The 17790-nt window shown below is 34.0% G+C and overlaps 1 protein-coding gene across 1 annotated transcript in view; it reads left to right on the top strand.

Annotated features, from left to right (window-relative positions):
- FMN2 (formin 2) overlaps positions 1-17790 on the top strand; it is a 141125-nt gene that overhangs the window by 74724 nt on the left and 48611 nt on the right. Inside the window, exons 8-13 of the mRNA XM_085218363.1 lie at positions 2089-2150; positions 12443-12534; positions 12686-12815; positions 13723-13869; positions 15298-15357; positions 15524-15644. Coding sequence (XP_085074489.1) covers positions 2089-2150; positions 12443-12534; positions 12686-12815; positions 13723-13869; positions 15298-15357; positions 15524-15644 — 612 coding nt within the window. The remainder of the gene's footprint in view (positions 1-2088; positions 2151-12442; positions 12535-12685; positions 12816-13722; positions 13870-15297; positions 15358-15523; positions 15645-17790) is intronic.

Below are 17790 nucleotides of genomic sequence, written 5' to 3'. Positions count from 1 at the left end.
TGTTGAAAGTACACAGACCTGGCACCGCTTTGTTTGCCAGGCGTTCTCTTATCTCATGCAAGCATTCAAACAAAAGTGTTCTATTGCTCCCTAAGTAATCTATGGGTGCTCTTAACATTGAGCAAAAGTCAGAACAGGGACTTACGTAATATTTCTTAAAGCAGGAGTAGGCAGTCTCTGGAAAGAAAAGTGATGGGGGTGTAGGGTAGGCAGAAGACAGCCAGTAAGTCAGAATTAATAGCTGTTCATATAGGAAAAAAAGTGTTTAAAATGCTGAAATGTAGGGATAATAAAAACTGAGCTTCAAAATATAATCTATTTTTAGTAAAGCTCTTTTTATATGTGCTTTCAAATATCTTTTCTTAAAGAGGAGCTCTAAAACTGATCTAGATCCAGTTTTTATTTGCATGTGTCTCCTGTTCTACAAAGCAAGTTTGGTTTACTTTAAAGCACACAGATACTCCTATTGAGTAAAATGGACTATCAGGTACCTTTTGAGAGGGCATATTTATTCGGTATTGCCACAATTAGTGTACTTAAAAGGGGGTGGGGTGGAATTAAAATATTCCAAATAATTACTAGCAGATTTTTTGCATGGACCCCCTCCCCCAAAACAAATAAAGAGTTGCTCCCTACATTTTTAACTATGTCATTGTTATTATCTTTAAAATTTATTTACTCTGTGGTAAGGGAAAAGTGTTTTTTATTATTGTTATTTCTGAAAGTATAAATTTTTCTATTTTCTTTATTTCAGTCTTAAAACTTGCATAAATACAGAGTACCCTACTTAGTACTTAGTTAGAAGATCAACACTTCTTTGTTTATAGTATTCTTTTACTGTAACTAAAACTATGCATCAGGCCTGGAAAGGGGTAATATGATGAGTCCCAGACTCAGAGTGGTACATATAAAAGCTTTAAAGCAATCGGAACAAATGAACTTGAATTATATTATTGGTGGTCTTTAGGTGTATACACAGAATTTCTCTATGACATAGATTGAAAAGACAGAAACTACCCTTGTGCAAGGTTGCTCTCACAGATCAAAGTTATAATATCTAGATTAATGCTGTTAATCTAGAAATGTACATATTGTGTGAGCGCATACGCATGTATATATTTATGTATATGAACACCTTATCACAAAAAAGTAAAATTAATGAAGGCCAAAATGAGGGAAGGAATTAGTGTACTGTGATTAAAGAAAGTGTTACCATTTCCTCAAAATTGGAATGAGGAAAGCTAGATTTGTCTTATAAACAAATTGTCATAAAAATTGTTACATAAAACATATAAGAGACTAAAACCTTCTAGTTTATAGAACAATTCTTGCTTTGTGTTAGATAAGAGTAATTATTCATTTGTTTGCGCAAGCACTACCTGCGCTTCATTAAATGTTCCTGCTAACAGTGGGAAGGCAGAATTGCGTTCCTAAAAGTCACCCTCAATTTTTTTTTTTAATTTTTTTGTTATTGCTCAAGAGGAGTTAGATGGAAATCACTCTCTCTGTATTCACTGAACCAGCTTTTTGACACTGAAAAAACACAATACGTGTGTGGCGCCAGAATTGGTTGGGAACAGGAAAGGCATATTTTGTATCTGTACTAAACCTGTCGACTTAGTGCATAGAAGACTTGACCCTTGTCAGGTGTCTTGAAGTTAACTGGCTGACTTATGGATTAATCAGTTTAAGAGTGAAGCCAACCAGTGACAGGAATGAGCTTTGTTGTGTGAGTGCGTGTGTGGCTGTGGTGCAGATTTACAAATTTTTATAATGCTTTCAGTCGGACCGTGAAAGTCTGATGTAAAGCTTATCTCTGATCTCTGGTTATGGCCATACTCGTGGGATCGTGTGTATGTGTTTGGGGGCAGGGAGATGAATTCTTTAACGCTTGACACCTGGCTCTACCAGGTTTCTAGCCCATAGTGTTAGGAATGGCACTATTAAAGGCATTAATATAGTTAAAACCGTTAAGCTGTATGGCCAGTAGGTCATAAAAACTATTGCGGGATATTGTGCTTAGGCTTTCTTTCACAGCTGGATTATCATCTTGACAACTAATTCTTTTTTCTTTTGTCTTTTTTATAGCTGTTGTGAACTTAGACAACTCTGTGGTTGACCTAGAGACCCTTCAAGCCCTCTATGAGAATGTGAGTAACCAGAGGAAGTCCATACAATGTAGAAATTCATTGGTTCATATGAAAGTATTTGGGATTTGCATCAATAGTAGTAAGAAAGTGTACAATTTTGAATTGACTGTTCTTGTCCTAAGCAATTAGAGTAATGATGAGCAGTTCAGCTGCATTGATTGTCTGTGCATTTATTTTTACTGAGTACGCATTTTGTTGTAGCTAATGTAATTCCTATATGAGAAATCAACTGTATTCCTTTTTGTTTTTGGGTAAGGCATCATCAGTAGGCATCAGACCTTGCACTTCGGACCTTTTGTTTATCCCAGCAACCTCACTAATATAGCTATGCTGTTCAATAACAAACAATTATTTTTAATAAGAGCAATCATTTCAATTGTAGAACTGCAGTTTTAATTATCTTGGAGGAAAACCCTAAATAATGAGAATTTCAAATCATTGAAAGGAAAAGGTTTACTCTAGGTTAATGTAAGAAAAAGCAGTATAAACTGCTAGAGGCTTCATAAATGTCTGGTGCTTATCACAGCGTGTTTGACTAGTAGGTATGTGAAATCAGGGATTCAGAATGTAGTCAGGCATGATCTAAAACTTTCTAAAGCCAGTCACGTGCAAAACTGAAAGAAGTGGATTTTAGAAGTGCATCTCTGCTTTCAGCTGAGGTGAGTGAATATTATTCTCTTCTTGGAGCACATTGCCTGAGTGCATAGAGGTCTGGCTAGGAAATGCCAGAAAAAAGAGGTTGTCTGTTTACCCTCTGAAACATGATGCTGTGAGAAACAGAAGTGAGTTGAAAGCCATTGCATTTTACTAGACTTTTCATTTCCCTCCTGTTATAATTTTAATAATACATTCATTAATTTAGCATCTTTCCTTTTTTTTATTTTCTGGACTATCTTTATATGACATACCTTGCAATTATTTATTGATTTCTGAATTTACTCATTTGGAGTGTGAAAAGAGAGACAGCAAGCTCCAGTCCTCTTTGCAGAGAGGATATTGGGTAGCACAGTTTGTGATTATCTAACTAGAACTTGAAAGCACTACTTCTCTCACTTCATCTCTGAAGGATTAACTCCCTTCAACACTGCTCAGGAAGTTAATGACCAAATGGAAATCTATCCTTACCACCCCAAAGTCTTTATATTTTAAACATTTGTCCCCCTCTGCTACAGTCACTTTGGAATGAGTGCTGCCTTCATGATCAGTTTATAAAAACTTCACTCTTTTGTTGCATTACACTTCTTTAGTTCAAAAAATTATCCTTTTGTGTTGCTGATTATAAATTGTGCTAACAGGGTATTTTTCAAATGCCTTATTAATCTCATCTGTATTGATCTGTGTAAGAAATATGTATTTCTTAATTCTAGAATGATGGATCGAGTGCAAATTTGCTGTCTCCTGAAACATCAAATGATGCTATTCTAGTTTTTTTTCATTATTACTTTCATTAATTACAGAGAATGTCTAGGAAATGTTGTTAAGATTAAGGAAAACATGTTAATCTGAGGATAGAGCTATAATGTGTTTTCTAACTTTGGGCATAAGATGTATCAGTTCAATTGTATCACTGAATTTATTGGACTAAAGAAAGCATGCCAAAAAAAAAAAAAATCCAATTATTTTCAAAAATTTTCCTCTGAGCTGAATTTTGTTGCTGGATCCTCTCTTTAGTAGACCCGTGGCTCAAAAGAAGGCTCTTGAGGTTCTTGTTTTGTTGTCATTGTTGCCTACTGTTTTTGTCTTCAATTTTAGATCATACTTGCCAGACCTTACATTTCTTTTCCTTTATAGCCTCCTTAATTATAATAATATTGTTCAATATAAAAAGGAGCAATAGTTGGTAGGAGAGGGCTTGGCATGCTCAGCTGCTCCCTTATTTCTCAGCCTCATTCTTTGTTGTGGGTGGGGATAACTGTCTAACTCCATTACACTGTGTTCATTAATTACATTTTTAATTCATAAGGTTTATTTGTTGAGTTGGGATTTCTTGCTGCATATTAAAATATTGCTATACTAGTTCTCAGCCTATTTGATCTCTCTGGAACATATGGGAACTCTTCTTTTACAGTCTTCCCTCAGAATGTAGTCGGGTGTTTTTCTGATTGCATATGTCTGGCATGGTGCTTTCCCTTCTTAAATGATTACTTAAATGTGAATGAAGTTTGGGCAGTCTCCAAACCTAAACACACCCTAATTTCAAAAGCTACAGTTTCAAGGACTCAATTCCTGTTTACTGAAGAACTGAAGTCTTCTTTAACCACAAAGTTACTGTAAACATATTACTTCTTTTTAATGAAGAAACCCGCACCCCACCAGTGACCCAAGGTCCGTATTTATTTAATAATATTAACTGGTAGCTAGTGAGAAAGAAAGGCTTTGGTACTGCAGTACTGTATGATGCAGTCTCATAGTTGCATATGGCTGTGTAGTTTTCTCTGCAAACTATGTTTAATACATAGTTGATTGTCAACATGTGTTTAGACAACTTAAATATGGACAGAACAATATGCAGAACAGTTGCTTTAGTGTGATTTTTTTTTTTGCAGATACTACCACCAGAATACCCCAATTCTCATTTTCTCTGCTTTATCACTTAAAAGAAAAAAAAATACTAACAACCAAACACTTTAAATTGAGGGCTTCTCTGCTTGATAAACACAGAACTCTAGTTTGGAGTAAATTGGTAGTTTCTTTGCAATCTACTTTTGAATTGTATTCCATTTTGCTGTTTTAGCACTGAGAAAGTATTTGTTTCTATTTAACTTAGGAACACTGGGGATATATTTTTCACACTACTAAAAAATGTTGAGGTTTTTTTTTTTTTAATTTGCTGTGAGGGAAACAGAAATCGTTAAGTTCCAGAAATTCCTTGAGTTCTGCTTTCAGATAGCAAGTCGATTTAGAGAGAAAAAAGGCAGGTAAAACTCTGAATGGAGCTATCAATTCACTATATATGGTAGACCATATTGATTGTGATGAGAAATACAATCATTTGCAGACAAATTAATGTTCATCTTGAAAGCAGGTGGCCTCTTACCAGATAAAATACTGCATCTTGAAATCAGGTCAGACTAAGGCCTGTTCCTGCTTATATCTTTGGTTTTGAGAAAAAGAGTGCATAAAAATGTTTTTAAATTGCATCAAATGATTGTTTCTGCACTTGTTCCTTTCAGATTTCTTCACATCACAAATTCAAATGCATATATTTCCTTAATTTGACTCTTGTTGTGTTGTCAGGTCTATATCTCTTTAAATAAATTAAGGGCAATGCTTTCATAAATTTCCAAATGCCTTTTATAAGAGAAAAAGGTAACCAGAAGTTTGCAGTGCTTGCCTCTGCTCTACCACTAAGATTCAAATCTTCTTCCCAGGTAGTCATTGTATAATTTAAAATTTTTTAAGTGAGAAACTTCAGCATCCTCAACATTTTTCAGCAAAGACTGTTAGTCATGTTTAGCTTCTGATACAAAATGCAACTTTGATGGGATTGCATAGCAGTTATTAACCAGGATGTCTTTTTCTATCCTTGTTTCATTAACTTTTATGTTTTTTATGCAAGTCACTGTGATGCTTTTGAAATGTTATGTTAACTTCAAAAATGAAGCTGATTAAAAAAAATCCCCCTAATAATTAGATAAATATATAAAATAATAAAAATCCAGCAATATTAAACTGATCTAAGATAAGAAGTAAAATTCTGTTGCAAGGGGAAAAAAAAAGAAACAATAAAATAACAACAGGAAAAAGATTTGTGTTCTGAAACAGAAGAATGGCCCCTATCCTGTATTTGATCCTACCCAGTTCATAGGATAAAACACTGTAAAAGAGGAGAGTTAAGTCTAATGCAATGTATTTTTATAGTATATCTGTGAGATTTATGCTGTCTGATTTCATATATAGTAAAAACAAAATTCTGACATATTACACTATTTTCTTCCATTTATATCATTATGTAACCACTAAAATTAAAGGGAATAGAAAATGTTAGCATTCAAAAAGGTGCAGAGCAATCTGATTAGCAACTTATAAGATGTATTAAATGGCTTCTCTTTTGTCAGAAATGGTGGAGAATAATATAAAAGGATTTTTGTTATTATTTGCTGTAAATCTAAGAACAGATAAACATTCGCTGTACAAAAGTAAACTTGCCAGTAGCAATTCTGGTAAGTAATCCTAAATAACAATTGTGCAGATCTTTCATATTTTTTCTGTAGTAATTTAAAATTCACAGAAAATCAGAATTCTGTCTGGAAGAGTCTGAATTAAGAATATGAAACAAGCTTGATTCTGAACTTGCTCCATATAGTTGGATCTCTTTGCTTTGATTGAAACTTGAACCCATGCATGTGACATTTTTCTCTGGTGTTCTCATGAGTGGATCATGCTTAGCTGTGGTATCTTTGTCAGTTTTTCTGTGCTTATACAATCAGAAAACAATGGATTAATTAAAGAATACTGAGTCTGCCTAACATTTGCCAGTGGCAACCGAAGAGCACAAAAGCACTATTTGATAGAGTTAATTCTCAGCTACAGAACAGTGTTTTTCAACATAGTCACCACTGTTAGCCAGTTTGCATGGATGAGCTGATCAAAACATTCTTCGCTTCATGGTGTGTCAGCTGTGCATGGCTATTGGGAACGTGGCTTCATTTTTGTCATTGTTGCCACTGCAGAGATGCACTATCCACTGCCCCACTATGCTCACACACCCTCTTTGATCTCCAGAAATGATCTGCAAACATTAATGAATGTCAGTGGGAGCAATGTTTTCTGCATGAAGGAATTCAATTACCTTTGTTTCATACTCACTTCCATGTCAGACACCATTTTGTCAGACTGCTGCTCTATTGAACAACAACAAAATGTAATGAAGTATTGGTAGGAAGATTCAACCTCTACTGCCTGACCACCAACATCCACCTCTGACACTGTGGGCCAGCACTAAAAAAGAAAAAAGAGGAGGCATTGCTTTCAGAGCAGTTTTCATGTAAAGTGCTGTGATTGGTACTCTAATACTTTGCTATGTGAAGAAGGCCAGAAGAGAGTATTCTCATTATTTATTGTGAAGAACTTGAGAGTAACCTTTCAGCTTTAAGCTTCTTGCTAAAATATTTTCATCTTTATCATTTATTAAAAATTTTTAAGAGCTTTCAACTTAACAGAAGAGAGTATATGTCAAAAATTTTTCTGAAATAATAGAACTAGGTTTGCCTTCTAGCAAGTCTTTATAATTTATTTTCTTTTGACATTTTTTTAAATGTAAACCAAGTAAGAGTGGTGGTTGTTGTTTTTTTGTTTGTTTGTTTTGTTTTGTTTTTTTTTTTTTGTTTTAAGTCTAAGTTGAATAAATAAAATCACAGAATTGTGAGCCTGGAAGGGGCACCCAGAGATCGAGTCCAGCCCCCCTGAAAAGAGGTTGTCAATGTCCCTTTGACTCCCACACTTAAAGATATTTGTAAACGTTAATAAAATCATCTCTTAGTGTTCTTTTCTCAAGGCTGAGGAGACCCAGGTCACCCAGCCTTTCCTTACAGGGGAGGTGCTCCAAGCCCTTTATCGTCTTGTGTGGCCGTCTGCTGGATTCTCTCCAAGAGATCCTTGTCTTTTTTCTACCATAGAGCCCAGCACTGGATGCAATACTCCAGGTGAGACCTGACCAGGGCAGAGTAGAGAGGGAGAATCCTTGAGCTGTTAGCCACGCTCCTTTTAATGAACCCCAGGATCCCACTGATACAGAAATAGATATGGAAATAGATCTTCCTATGAAGATGTGTCATTCACGTACCTAGACTGTACCATGGCTCAAATAGTGTGACTGTTAGAACAACGCTGCCTCTCTAGGCATCATTCTGATTTCTGAGAGTTTTAGCTTTCATCAATTGCCAGGAGAGTTTTTACTGATTAAAAGAAAAGAAAAAAGCTTCTATTTCATTTCTAGTTTTCCATTGGATGAGAATGTTTAGTTGAAGTTGAGATCTCTTTTGTTTGTGCCTGCTCCATAACAAAAAAAAAAAAAAGCAAGCCTGTCACCTAAACAGCACCTGCAATACTCAGAACTGGAAAGTTTTGCAGTTAATTGGAAACTATGTTAGAAATGTTGAAAAATTTTTTTTGTAAAGCAGCTGATATCATTGCATGATAATGTACATATTCATGTATTCCCAACATTCTCTGATTTGCTTGGTAATTTACATACGTATGTTGCAAGTCACTTATGGGTCTGTCAGTTAAATTAGTAGAAAAATACCAAAGTGAGTAAATAAACTACCTGCATTTATATTCAATCAAATGAATTGTATAATTGGCATTATGACTTTTTAAAGAGTGAATAACACCAAACCAATCTCAGTTTGTACTGCAGTAGTATTGTAGGCACTGGGGGTGTTGGGAACTAGAGAGTGGAGGACAGGAAGAAGTGGTGGAAGTGAAGGGGAAAAATAAACAAAGTTAATGCTATGTATCTCAATTTTAGATATGCCTTTGGCAGTGTTTTATAGGATGTTCTAGAAAAGCCTGCAGAAGGTAAACTGAAGTGGCACTTTGAAGGGCTGTGTGAAAAGGTGCTTCAAAAAATATGCTTTGACAGTAGATTACAGGAGTACTATTTTAAATGCAAGAACACATTGATAGTGGCTACTTTTCATTCTGGTAAGATTTTGGAACTATGCTGTATTTTTATTTTGGCATATGATGTATTAATGTATACTATATAGAAATGTTTTCCTATTCAACGCTATCAAGCATGACAGAAATAGTTTTAAGTAATTCATTTTGATAAATGAAATGTGGACTAATGAGAGATCAGAAGAAAACAGTGATTTTAAACTTAGGCCGTAATTTACCAGGCAAAACCTGGATGATGTGGAATTTTTTGGAGTAAAACAAATATGTTTGGTTGAAGCCTTTTTCCTGTCTTCTTTGGAGCAGGACGTGCTTAAACTTCAGCATAGAAGATTTAGGCAAACTGTCAGGGAAAGTGTTCTAGGGATGAGGATAGCAAAAAATGCTGAAACAGACTGTTGGAGAGGTGGTGGATTCTGCCCCCCGCAGTTTAGAAGACAGGTGGGAGTTGTAACTGTCAGAGATAACAGAAGTTCTTATTTTGCTTGAGCAAGAGGGTGATACTTTGACAAATATGTGATCTTACAATTGACAATTTTAATTCCTGAGGTCCTGTCCTTAGTTTTCCTATCTGTAAAACTTAACAGCTTGAGACTAATGCAATGCTTTAGTAAGCAGCTGTAGTATGGTACAATGCTATTTGTTATTCCCTTTTTTTACATTTTGTTTTAAATCCAAATATATATGCATGCATATGTGTGTATATTATTTTTTTAATAGAACATAATTATTGTACAAAAAGTATATGTTCACACTTTTGGATATTTCCTTGAAAACCACAATTTAGATAGTTCAAGTAACTTAGCAACAAATATTTAAGTTAATAGATATTGAAGTACCTTAAGTAATAGTAATATACTTAAATTCATAAAACGGAAGTAATTTTTAATACACAATCATGGTTTTAGTTTATCCATTAAGGATGCTTTTTTTGCATCTGATTTCCACCTCTCATCTCTGCACCCTGTGACCGGGAATGTCTAATATTTCCTTTTTGTCAGCATTAATAAAACATAGTTACAAAAGAAGATCCCTGTGGAATTATAAGGATAAATGTATCCTCCTGATTTAGTCATCCCCCTACTGATAATACATTTCTATCATTTCTGATAAGGATAAATGTATCATACCCGATTTAGTCATCACAATACTGATTGTGGTCAACTTTCTTATACTCTCAGTTTTGGAGACTGTTCAGTCTGTTAGTAGGCTTTGTGATTCAGGATTGATTCTGATGATTACAGTCACTCCTAGGAACTATGTGAGGCCTCTGAGAAGGAAGGAAACCACTCATTTCTTTAATACCAAAGAATTAGTTGTTGACTTTCCCTAGGTTTTTGAAAGCAAATCTCTCTACATCAGATCTTTATAACACCAAAATCTTAGAATGCCATTTTGGTGAAAGATCAATATTTACTTTTTTATCATCAGTTATGTATTTTTAGAAGGTAAGCCTTTTGTGGCAATAATCTTTTCCCTCTTTTTTAGGTTGTTCTGTAAATCTATATGCTATGAATACAGATACAACATGATAATCAGTAGGTGTTTCTCCAGATGCTGTTTTGCCCCATATATCCTTTTAGAGTAAATTTTTTTGAATTCTTTTGTTAAATAGTGGAATCAGGTTCAAAACAACTTAATTTTTGAGTGCTAACAGCACTGAACCATGCTAAAATTCTTAATGTATAGAAGTCAAATGCTATGGTGCCTCTGGAAAATGAAGATTTCTTAATTCCTTGAATTTTCTTAATCTAAAAAAGACTGATAGATAAACTGGATTTACTAATATGGAAGATAATGTAACAAGTGATTAAGAGATGGGAAAAAATTATCTACAAGTTTACTTGTAATTTCAAGGTGTTTACTCTGTGGGTAAAATAATAATAATAATAAATAAAAAAAAAAAACTGTAGTCCTGTCCTTCCCTTTGTTTTGTTTACTGTAAGTTTGATCAAATGCTGGGGTAAGAGTCTTGGAGTTAGCCCAAATCCAATTGAATGCAGTATTGAGAACTTACTTTAGCTGCCTCTGCTTTGTGCCATAATGTTGGATTAGATGATCTCCAGAGCTTACTGCACACATTAACTATGTTATAATTCTGTGAAACAGATACTGCTACCATTATAATATCATAGTGTTGAGAAAAAAGTTTACTGATGAGGGGAAAAAGTTGTTAGTAATATTACTACTCTAATACTATTAAAGCACTTCATAGAATAGAATAGGCTACATTAAAAAAAGATGAACCTTGAAGAATATCAACAGGAACCCTGGGTACATACTAGAATATGTAGTATTTGAGGCAGATAGCCTTGCAGTCATTTCAGTTGATTAGAGAAACTCTCTATTTTGTTCTGACACTTCTATCTCTCTTCATGTTTTGATTTCACAAGAGCGTTTTCCCTTTTCCTCATGAGATGTTTAACAACCTCAGAAGAACTGTCCAAACTTGACTTTCTAGTTTCAAGTTGCTGATGGAACTATGGCAGTATGATCTTAGGTAGTTTGCTTTCTCTTCCACTAGTTGTGCAAAATCTTGAAAGACAGAATGTAGATCCATTCGTAGTGCTTTGGCATTAAGTAGTTAGAATGTTGTTTTCTGTATCTGCTGTTGAGTTCTGGGGAGAAGTTCAAAATTGTATGTAGTGTTTTCCTAAAGAAATGAATGTATATATATTTGCTGCTTTTTCTTTCAGTTTTGCACAGATACTTAATTTCAATCTATTTTGAACACCAACACATATGTTAAAAGAAGAGTTAGAAGAAGTTTCCGTTCCACTTTTATTCCTTTCTGTGTTGTTTGATTTTATAGTATGGAACAGGAAGCTCTTTTTGTTTTGATTAGAATACTGAACAACAGATTGTGGTATGCTGTACTGAGTCCTCCAAGGAACTAGGCAGTTTACATATAATTACTTACAGTCATTAATATGGACTCATTAAGATAAAAAATTAATGTTTTATTACATACATATATATACACAGTAGTTCTCATGTATAATAGTTCAACTAATTGTTGTTGTTCTATGACTTTTTCCAAGAACAAAATATAGTTTTAGTTGCAATAAAAATACAAACATACTTTCATTTTATTTTATAGAATCATAGAATAGGTTAAAAAGGACAATAATGATCACCTAGTTTCAACCCCCCTGCCACAGGCAGGGTTGCCAAACACTAAATCAGGCTGCCTAGAGCCACATTCAGCCTGGTCTTGATTTTGTTTGTTGTCAGGTTGTTGTTATTGTTGTTTTCAAGCAGTAGTTATTATTTAAACAATTTAAGGACCAGACTGTGTTCAAACACAACTCAAGAGCTTCAGAAAGAAAAATACAACTCAAGAACAAAGTTCTTGATCCAATGACTTCATAAACAGCCAAAGAATAGGAAGTGGAGGTGATTACTATTTTCTTAATGTCTGATTGGATGATTGTTTTATTTTTTGCATTTTATCAGTAGCCAATAATATTATGAGGAAGTTCTTATTTCCATTTTATGAATGCTATTTAAAGTCACTCCAAGAATTTAGTAATTTCATTGTAAGCAGATGTTGGAAAGAAAAATGTATAAATAAGATTAGTGACATGGGCATGTTCCATTTGTGTTTTTAGACTAGGTTTTTAAGTAATATTTAATTTACACTTTTTAATTACTTTATTTCTTTATTCCAGAGAGCACAATCAGATGAATTAGAAAAAATAGAAAAGCACAGCAAGGCGTCTAAGGAAAAAGAAAATGCTAAGTCTTTGGATAAACCTGAACAGTAAGAACATACTTAGAAAATAATACAGTTTTATTCGCTTCAGAAAATGTTGCATGCTATTGTAAACTAGCTATAGATTATATAAAAGAAAGAAAAACAAATCAAAACTAACTCTGTGATTATTTATTATTTTCTCCATTAATTTCTACAGGTTCCTCTATGAACTCTCACTAATTCCCAACTTTTCAGAACGTGTATTTTGCATCTTGTTTCAGTCAACATTTTCAGAAAGCATTTGTTCAATCCATCGCAAACTTGAATTATTACAGAAACTCTGTGAGGTAGGTTATGTTCTGTAAAGACTTAGAGCTATATTTTTTTATATATTTTTAATCTTGTTAAGTTGTACTCATATTTCAAAAGTTTTTTCTTTATTTACTCTAAGTACTCATTACATCTGAAGGATAGCAGTACTTCAGAATAGAACGTTTTATAATTGCAATTCAACATCAAAGCAAATTTTAAGATAAGCTTTTGGGTCTGAACTATATCATATTGTTGCCATAAATGCATATCAGTCGTGGGAAGAGAATGCACCTTTTTCTGTTTGTCAAAGCAAAATCTTTCTTCTTTATAATAACTTTGTAATTAATTTCCAAAGGAATACAGGTTCCATTCACCTTATGTTTGCTTGGTTTTTGGAAGTGTGCAACTCAATAATATCAAAGATAAAATGATTGAGAGAAGGCAATGGCGTCTCTAGCTGGAAGAGATTTCTGTAATTTGGTAGTCCCATGGAGGAGGCTGGAGGGTGGGAGGGGGGGGGAAGGAGGAAGCACCACAAGCAGAACAACATAGCTTTAACATGCAAATTTTGTCAGTATTTTCATAACTATTCTTAATATTTTGTTTTGACTCCTAAAGTTCTGATTGTTTTTAAATAGGTGTTTTAGGGATTTGTTGCAGAACCCTCTTCTAAATTAAATATATAATTCACACCAGCGCCATTTAAGGAAATACTGTTTCCTTTTTCCAAAAAGATCACATCTTATAATAATGCTGTTTTCTATACATATAAATCATATTCATAAATCATATTCATGTTATATATAATCTATATATATAATATTTAAGTAGTAATAACATATTAAATTAATATCACTTTTGCAGATAAGGTTTTCCATTCACAACACATTAATAATATTCTACGCCATTGTGTACATCTGTTTCTCTTTTTCTCTTTTGTAGACACTGAAAAATGGGTCAGGAGTTATGCAGGTCTTAGGTTTGGTTCTTGCCTTTGGAAATTACATGAATGGTGGAAATAGAACACGAGGACAGGCTGATGGGTTTGGGCTAGATATCCTGCCAAAACTGAAAGATGTCAAGAGCAGTGTAAGTTGATTTGAGATTTCCTGTTTGCCTTAAAATATTAAAATATTTCCACAAATCACTCTTCTTTCCTTTTTAAATGAACAGTGTGTAATTCAGAAAGGAATATCAAAAGAAATTCTTAAGTTTTAATTCTTTAAAGTGGCCCAAAATTTGTCTAGTGAATTTTTCAGGAACTTAGAGCATCTCCCTTCTGAGGAAAGACTACGGGACATGGGACTGTTCAGCTTGGAGATTCTTATATAGGGTGGGTGTTAAGTGGGTGGGGCCAGGCTCCTCAGCAGCTCCCATAAAAAGGGGATGTGGGCACAAACTAGAACACGAGAAGGTCTATACAAACATGATGAGAAAATTCTTTACTATGAAGGTTACAGAGCACTAGAATAGGCTGCCCAAAGAAGTTGTGGAGTCTCCTCTAGAGATACTCAATATCCTTTACAATCTACTCTAGAGAACCTTTTTCAGCAGAGTTTCAGCTGGAGTTTGAACACCTGCACTTCTATGATTCTGTGATTATCAAGTTCTGCTCTTCAGGAAGAAAAAGAAGAACTTGTTTCCCTAAATACACATGCTTTAGCTGTTGTATTAGATAACGTGAGTAAGCTAGCTTTATCATGTCAACTATGTTCTTAGAAAGGAACTCCATTCCGGTGTGTCTGTTCTTGCAGTAAGCCAAGGGAGCAGTGATGTGAATGATGCCATAGTACAGCATGTCTAAGCCTTTTACTTTAGTAAAACCTTATGATTTTACTATGAACTGTAGATAGATCACCAGTTTCAGAACTTAGTTGAATACTTAGGCACATTAAATTTGATTTGGTGACCCAAATATTGTGACCAATAATATTCCAATTTCAAAATACATTTTAAGTTCACTTGTTGCTGTTCAGTTGGAAGAGTTCTTATAAAATATTATTCCACTTGAAAATATAATTTTATCTGAAGTCCTCTCCAAGTCAAAGATTTCTTGTTGAAGTTCCATTACAGATGGGAAATAAGAAGAAAGTAGTTTCCTCAACAAATCCAAAAATTATTTTAGAAAAATAACTATTTGCTTATTTAATACTTAGTTATAGATGAGCAAAAAGTTCTGAATGTTACCCAGGTAAGTTGTATACACCAGTGTAGAATTAGTTTCTCTTTTCCCTTGTTCAGAAATTTCAAATGCAAAGATTCAGTTTACAATCAATTACATTGCTAAAAGCAGGAATGGCTTATGCAAATATTACAAAATATTTTTCTGTTACTGTTTTTAATGATTGTTGAATAGGGTTTTTTTGTTTCTGTCTTGTTTGTGTTTAAGTGAAATCTCTCCCCCCTTGCCCAAGAAGCAGACCCACAAAATATACTTTGTGTGTGACTCTAAATGGGACTTCAATTAACATTTGCCGAGAGGGTCTTAATAATACAACTATTTTCTCTTCTACACAGGACAACAGCAGAAGTCTTCTATCTTACATTGTCTCATACTATTTGCGTAATTTTGATGAGGTGAGTGAGAATAGATTTTGCTTTTTTCAAACTCAAGATCAAGAATCAGCTAACTAAAATTTCTTACGCTGGCTAAGATAAGAAAATGCACATGTTATTTGTGTTATATTTTATTAAATAAAAATGTAGTGAGCACTGTGTAACTGCATATTTGTGTTGTTGTCAGGATGCTGGAAAAGAGCAATGCATCTTTCCTCTTCCCGAGCCACAAGATCTCTTTCAGGCTTCACAGCTGAAGTTCGAAGACTTTCAAAAGGATCTCCGCAAAATGAAGAAAGATTTGCGAGGTACTGAAGTTAGATTAAGTGCTAATTATATGTTTTCAACGTATATCTGAGATTACTTTTTTCTATCACTTTGAGAAATTCTATGGCAATATAAAAGTAGTTGTGCATACTTTGATTCCTCAGGTAGGCTTTTGTTTCCTTGATTTGTTTGTTTTTTTCTTTTTGTGACCATTATTTTATCAACTTCATTATAATAATTATTTTCTGCTGATAACCTCAAAGAGGTTGCTGAAATAAACAGCATCAAGCCAATTCGGTAAAATCTTATGTCTCAAAACTAGAACAAAAAAATCACTGTTTTGTGTGCACTTTTGTGTGAACTGACCATAAGAAAAAAATGTCAAAGCATTGGGCCATAACCATGACAGAAACATTTTAGAATTAGGTCCAAAATGCTGTTAAGACATATGCAAAGAAAGTATTTTTTTTCTTGTGTATGTAGAATGACATTTCTTGAAAATTAGCTTCTTAAAGTACACTTGCTAGAGTTCTTTAAACAACACATATAGCACTTTTCAAAATAGCACTGAGGACTAAGCACTAAGTTTAAGTTAAATAAGATAAAGAGTTTGAATATATTAGCCAGCAACATATGCAACGTTCAATATTTTATTTAAAGGTCTCCATCAGACTAGGCAAGTATATGCCATTATGCTAAATTGTGGAGAGATGGATTCAAATCAAACAGTGAAAAGATCTTTATTGACTGTTTTGAAAGGTTTTGAATGCCAGGAGTCTAGAGAGCGTGGAACGGTTTAGTAAATCATTAGTCCCTGAATAACCTACAATGGAAGGTTCTGTATTAAAACAAAAACTTGGTATTCTTACAGAACAAAATCTGACCTTCTTGCGCTTATCAAACTTTCCATTTGTATGTTTTCTTTAAAAGTGTATTTTAAGTATTTAGAAGTAAAATTTAAAATTATTTCAAGATCACTTATTGTGATACTGAAGAGCAAACTGAAGCACCATCCAGCTGCTGCCCTGAAGAATCCCACAGTTCAGCCATAAGAAAAATTATTTCTATAGCTCTTGCAACTTTCAGATTATACAAACTCTGAGCTTCCAAACAGAGAAGAAAGATGCTTAGCTTTGATTTAGGGAAGGTATTTGAATTCAGGCACATGTTTAAGAACTTCTACGGATGAAGACATTATCCTTCACAAGTTCACCAAAAGTATAATTATATGGACAAAGGCTTAAACATTTTTAGATCAAGGTTGAAATTTGCACACAGACATAAATCTCTTGTGGAATAAATCTACACTGTGTAGTGATCAAAGACAGCTTTCTGTAAAAATGGAAATTACACGCTTCACTCTGCCACAAGACTTCAGGCAAATTCTTTCTGTGCTTCCAGACCCAGCCCTTAGGCTTGAATCTCCATTGTCGTTCTGTTCACTAGTTAATGAAACTGAAGAATAGAGGCAGACATCATGACTCCCTGCATGACCATATTTAGGAAATAGCTTTGGCTCCCTTCTTCCATCCTCTTCTGGATATGAAGTAAAAATCTTATCACTTTCTTATCAACTCTGAGTGATGCAAAATGCTTTTTGCGTCTCTCTTTCAAAGTATGTCAATTCGAATTAATTGCTTTACAGAAAGCTCTGATTGTAAAAGGATTCACTAAAACTACTGCATATTCCAATTGCTTAGTTGTAATAGGCTCAGACAGCATAGACAAATAAAATGCTGGTCTTTTTAAAATAATGCACGTTTTAGCTGAATGGCTAAAATGTCTTCAAACTGGTTTTCCTTTTTCATTTATTTCAAGCACACTGCCAGTTTTGCTAATGTGTACCTGGAACCTTACCACTTGAGGAACTAGTAAGTGTCTTATTAAATGACTGAGCAGGAAGAGAGCTTAAGATACTAAACAAATTATGACAGAATCCTAAATACCATCCTCTCTTTTTGAAGCCATTGAAAATAAAATGAGTATTGAGTATTTCCGAGAAAGACAGACTGTCACCAAACTTAGAGAGGGAAATAGATGCCTATGACTGCATTCCAGGTCTACAGTTAGATGTGGGCTGTAGCTGTGACGCCATTTTCATCTGTGTTTAGGAGGAATATTTTATGAGAGGATTTCACATTTTCTTGTTCTTTTTGTTTGTTTGCATGTTTTTGTTTTTAATTTAAT

The sequence above is a fragment of the Meleagris gallopavo genome, chromosome 2 (genome assembly GCF_905368555.1).
Source record: "Meleagris gallopavo chromosome 2, MGAL_WU_HG_1.1, whole genome shotgun sequence".
Classification (NCBI taxonomy): Eukaryota; Metazoa; Chordata; class Aves; order Galliformes; family Phasianidae; genus Meleagris; species Meleagris gallopavo.
Note: the sequence above shows the minus strand (reverse complement) of the source record. Positions and strands in the feature narration are given on the sequence as shown.